Source organism: Microtus ochrogaster, linkage group LG3 (genome assembly GCF_000317375.1).
Source record: "Microtus ochrogaster isolate Prairie Vole_2 linkage group LG3, MicOch1.0, whole genome shotgun sequence".
In the NCBI taxonomy this organism is placed as follows: Eukaryota; Metazoa; Chordata; class Mammalia; order Rodentia; family Cricetidae; genus Microtus; species Microtus ochrogaster.
In genome coordinates, this window is record NC_022029.1 from 36,058,373 (window position 1) to 36,062,178 (window position 3,806).

Consider the following 3,806-nt stretch of genomic DNA (forward strand, 5'->3'; position numbering starts at 1 on the left):
TTGAGGTAGAGTCTCTCAGCTGAACCTAGAGCTCCCAGACTCTGGCTCACCTAACTAGCCAGCTGCTTCCTGGGACCCCCCACCTCCTCCCACCTCTTACAGGTGAGGCTGCCAACACCCAGAAGAATTTACCTGGGTTCGGAGGAGCCAAAATCTGGTTTTCGTGTTTTTGTGGCAAATGATTTATTTACTAAGTCATGTCCCCTGCTCCCCCCCCTTTTTTAAACCCAATAGCCTATCATCCTCTTGATCTCCTCCACTTATTATCATAGGGTTTATATATGGGTGGAGACTTCTTCTCTATTCTCTGGCCAATTATAAATTCACAATAGAACTTAATAGTATTCTTCATCTCAGTGTAAAAGATAGTCCTTATCACACGGGAAATCGTCTTTGATATAAAAGGCAATGAAAGTGATTGTTTATAAGAGAAAACCTTTCAGAGTTTATATTACTCATTATGCTGTTATTTTTGTTTTTGATTTTTCAAGACAGGTTTCTCTGTGCAGCCCTGGCTGTCCTGGAACTCACTCTGTACACCAGGTTGCCCTCAAACTCATAGAAATCCACCTGCCTCTGCTTCTTGATTAAAGGTGTGCACCACCACCACCCGGTGTGCTGTTATTTTTGAACAGGCAGATACTGAGGTCATTTTTTTTTTAACCAGTTAAGCATTCTCTATGTTCTGTGCAGGACATATTCATTATCTAGTGGGAGGCTAAACCTTTGGAAGTTTTGAAACTGTTAATGGAATACATTCATGAATATGTTTGCAATGTACAGCATTTGCCTTTTCTTTTCAAGAATGTGCGTCACTCCAGTTTTCAGTCTTAAGCATTGCATTTTATGAAGGAGAAGGAGAGAGGGCAAAGAAATGTCGTATTTCTTTCTTATTGACTAATCAGATTCTTAGCAGCTACCTCTTGGACTTTTGTTTTTCACAAGGGAATTGCTTTTCTACCCACTAATTGCTTGACTGATTGTAGATATTCTACCCATACTAAAGAGAAGCACACTGGGTCAAAAATCACTTTTCTAATTTAGCTATTTGCTCCAGGGCAATATGAGCCCTAAACTGGAGCCGGGCTTCCATGGAATAGTCTTTATAGTTCTTTATGTAGTCTAGGTTTTTTGTTGCATTGGCATAATCTCCTTTCAGATAATGGAGCATTCCCAGTTCATAGTAGCTATATGGCACCAAATATCGGTCATATTTTAACATTTTCTCCTTCCTAATAACACGAATAAAGTAGTGCTCAGCCTTCAAATGTTTGCCCAGGTGTTTCAGGCAGAGACCTTTCAGCAGATTTAACAAGCTCATGTCATCTATGCCATACTCCTCATTTGGGTTTTCATTCAAAAGGTCTTTTCCTCTGTCAATTATTGAGAGCCAACTTGAAATAAGCTCTATTTTCTTGCTCATGACTCGGAAGCCACTCCAGGCATACATGAATTCCAGGAGAGGCTGTGCTGTAAACCAGCCTGTTGTAGTGCCATAGCGCTGGCTTTTCTCAGCAATGAACTTTTCTATTGACACAGAGGAGCCTAAAAACTTGATTCTCAGGCTATCCACGTGTAAGAAGACAGTGCTCATGCTCTCGTTGTCTGAGTTCACAGAATTAGGAGGAAGCAAGGCCATTATTATAGCCTTGCTGTACGTGAATATTGCCTTAGACCACCTGCTGTGTTGAGCCAGTAGATTGGCATAGTTGTATGCCTGCTTCCAGTTCTGCAGAAAAATATGGCACCACATAAGTTCCCAGTAACAGAGGTGATGAACCTGCTTCCATTCATTCTGAGTAATAATGCACTCTTGTAACTTTAACTGTGCAGTTTCAAAATTTCCATTTAGCATGTTAAAACGTGCACGAAAAAATTTAAGTACAACACAATTGGGGAATTTCTGCAGGTAGATTAGGAAGAGACTCTCTGTAGCAGAAGTGGAAGCCTTTTCGACACCAACAACTACACGCACATAATTGTAATAAAAGAGGAGAGTGAAAACACTTAAGATGTTGTTTATGTGAGGTTCAGATGCACTCTCGTGAAGCAGGGCCAGACCGACTTCTCTATCGCCAGAATAGCCGACAATATTGAGAAGCTTAAGTGATCTAGGTGGCACAAGTGAGAACATCAGATTGAACACTCCAAGTCCAAACTTTACCCCTCCATCCAGGTGTCTGTGGGTTTTACTTTGGTTTTCCGGCATAAGTTCTAAGACCTGCTGGCAGTCTTTGTATATTTGGTAGCTTGACCCAACGCTGATGCCACTTTTAAGGAAATTCAGCAAACTGTCATCTTGTATAAATGTTATGGCAGACTTCAAGATCAGACACTCAGCATAACAGACTTCTGCATGTAGTTCCTCCTCTTTGATGGACTTTATTCCCTGTCTACTCACGAGGCGAGATAAAGTCATTATCCTGGGTTTTTTTCGGAAATTGTTGCAGGTTTTCAAAGCCTCCTTTGCAGCATTCATTCCAATCTGAATGTCCTGTGGCTCGAAAGTCAGGATGGCCTTGACAATCATAAGCATGCTGTAGATCAGGGCGTGGTAAGGGCTGTTTTTTGACCATGGGTGAATAAGATTGATGGCGTCGGAGAATCTGTTATTTAGAAACAAGTACAACCCAGTTGTACATTCTTCCAAGGATGAGAGGAGATTCATCGTTGTTGCCACAGGGATAATTTCGTGGGCATCCTCAAACTTGTCCTCTGTTTCACTTTCTCTTAGACTGAGTGTCTTAGTTACTCTGGCCATCCTATCACTTTCCCCTTCTCTTAGACTAAGGGACATATTTAGCATGTTCTCATCATTGTCCTCATTTCTTAGGAACCGTGACATATTTGCTTCCTCGATTAGAGGCAGGAATATCTGAAGTGAACTTGCAATGATAGTAGCTGCTGCACTCCTGACCAGGGGCTCTTCTTCCACACAAAGCTCAGTCTCAAGTTGCTGTTAAAATGGAGGCAAATGTAAGACTAGCTGTGAGATGCAGCGTTAGGGCATTCTCTATCTAAGTCAGACAGGGAGAGGTTCACTTTATGTACCCAGAAGAGGCATTTCTGAAAAGTTCATTTAGAATCTACTAAAGAAAACTAACCACTAAAAAGTAAACGGCTGGGCGGTGGTGCACACACCATTAATCCCAGCCCTTGGGAGGCAGAGGCAGGTGGATCTATGAGTTTAAGGTCAGCCTGGTCTACAGAGCTAGTTCCAGAATAGCCAGGGTTACACAGAGAAACCCTATCTCTAAAAACCAAAACCCAAAACCAAGCAAGAACAAAGTAAACCCTTAGTAAGCAGTGGAGTTCTTCTGTCCCCAGTTAGCCATTGTACAAATTCCATAAACTCATGCTTCTGTATATTCTGCTGTGATGGCTGCAAAATCTCTCATTAGGAGTCAAGACTCTGGTTAGAAAGGATACCTATATATTTCTCTCATTCGAATTAAGGAAGTTGTGTATTATCTAGTCCAAAGGACAAAGATTATGGGGATGAAAAATCCCCCACACTATTTTTAGTACTGTGTGCATACTGTCACTGGCACTAGGTCTTTTGTTTGTTTGTTTGTTTGTTTGTGAAGGGTGTTGAGATGGGGGTCTTTCTACTTAGCCCTGTCAGTCCTAGAACCATTAGACCAGGCTGGCCTGAACTCAGGAAATGCACCTATCTCTGCCTTCCAAGCGCTGATTAAAGAAACGGCTCCCCCCCCAGCCGGGCGGTGGTGGCGCACGCCTTTAATCCCAGCACTCAGGAGGCAGAGGCAGGCGGATCTCTGTGAGTTCGAGACTAGCCTGGTCTA

At 42.4% G+C, this 3,806-nt stretch overlaps 1 protein-coding gene across 1 annotated transcript in view; it reads right to left on the reverse strand.

Moving 5' to 3' along the window:
- Positions 1-798: 798 nt before the first annotated feature.
- LOC101985355 (tetratricopeptide repeat protein 39B-like) overlaps positions 799-3,806 on the reverse strand; it is an 8,017-nt gene continuing 5,009 nt past the window's right edge. The window contains exon 2 of the mRNA XM_005360765.2: positions 799-2,956. Coding sequence (XP_005360822.1) covers positions 1,028-2,845 — 1,818 coding nt within the window. The 5' untranslated portion in view covers positions 2,846-2,956 and the 3' untranslated portion in view covers positions 799-1,027. The remainder of the gene's footprint in view (positions 2,957-3,806) is intronic.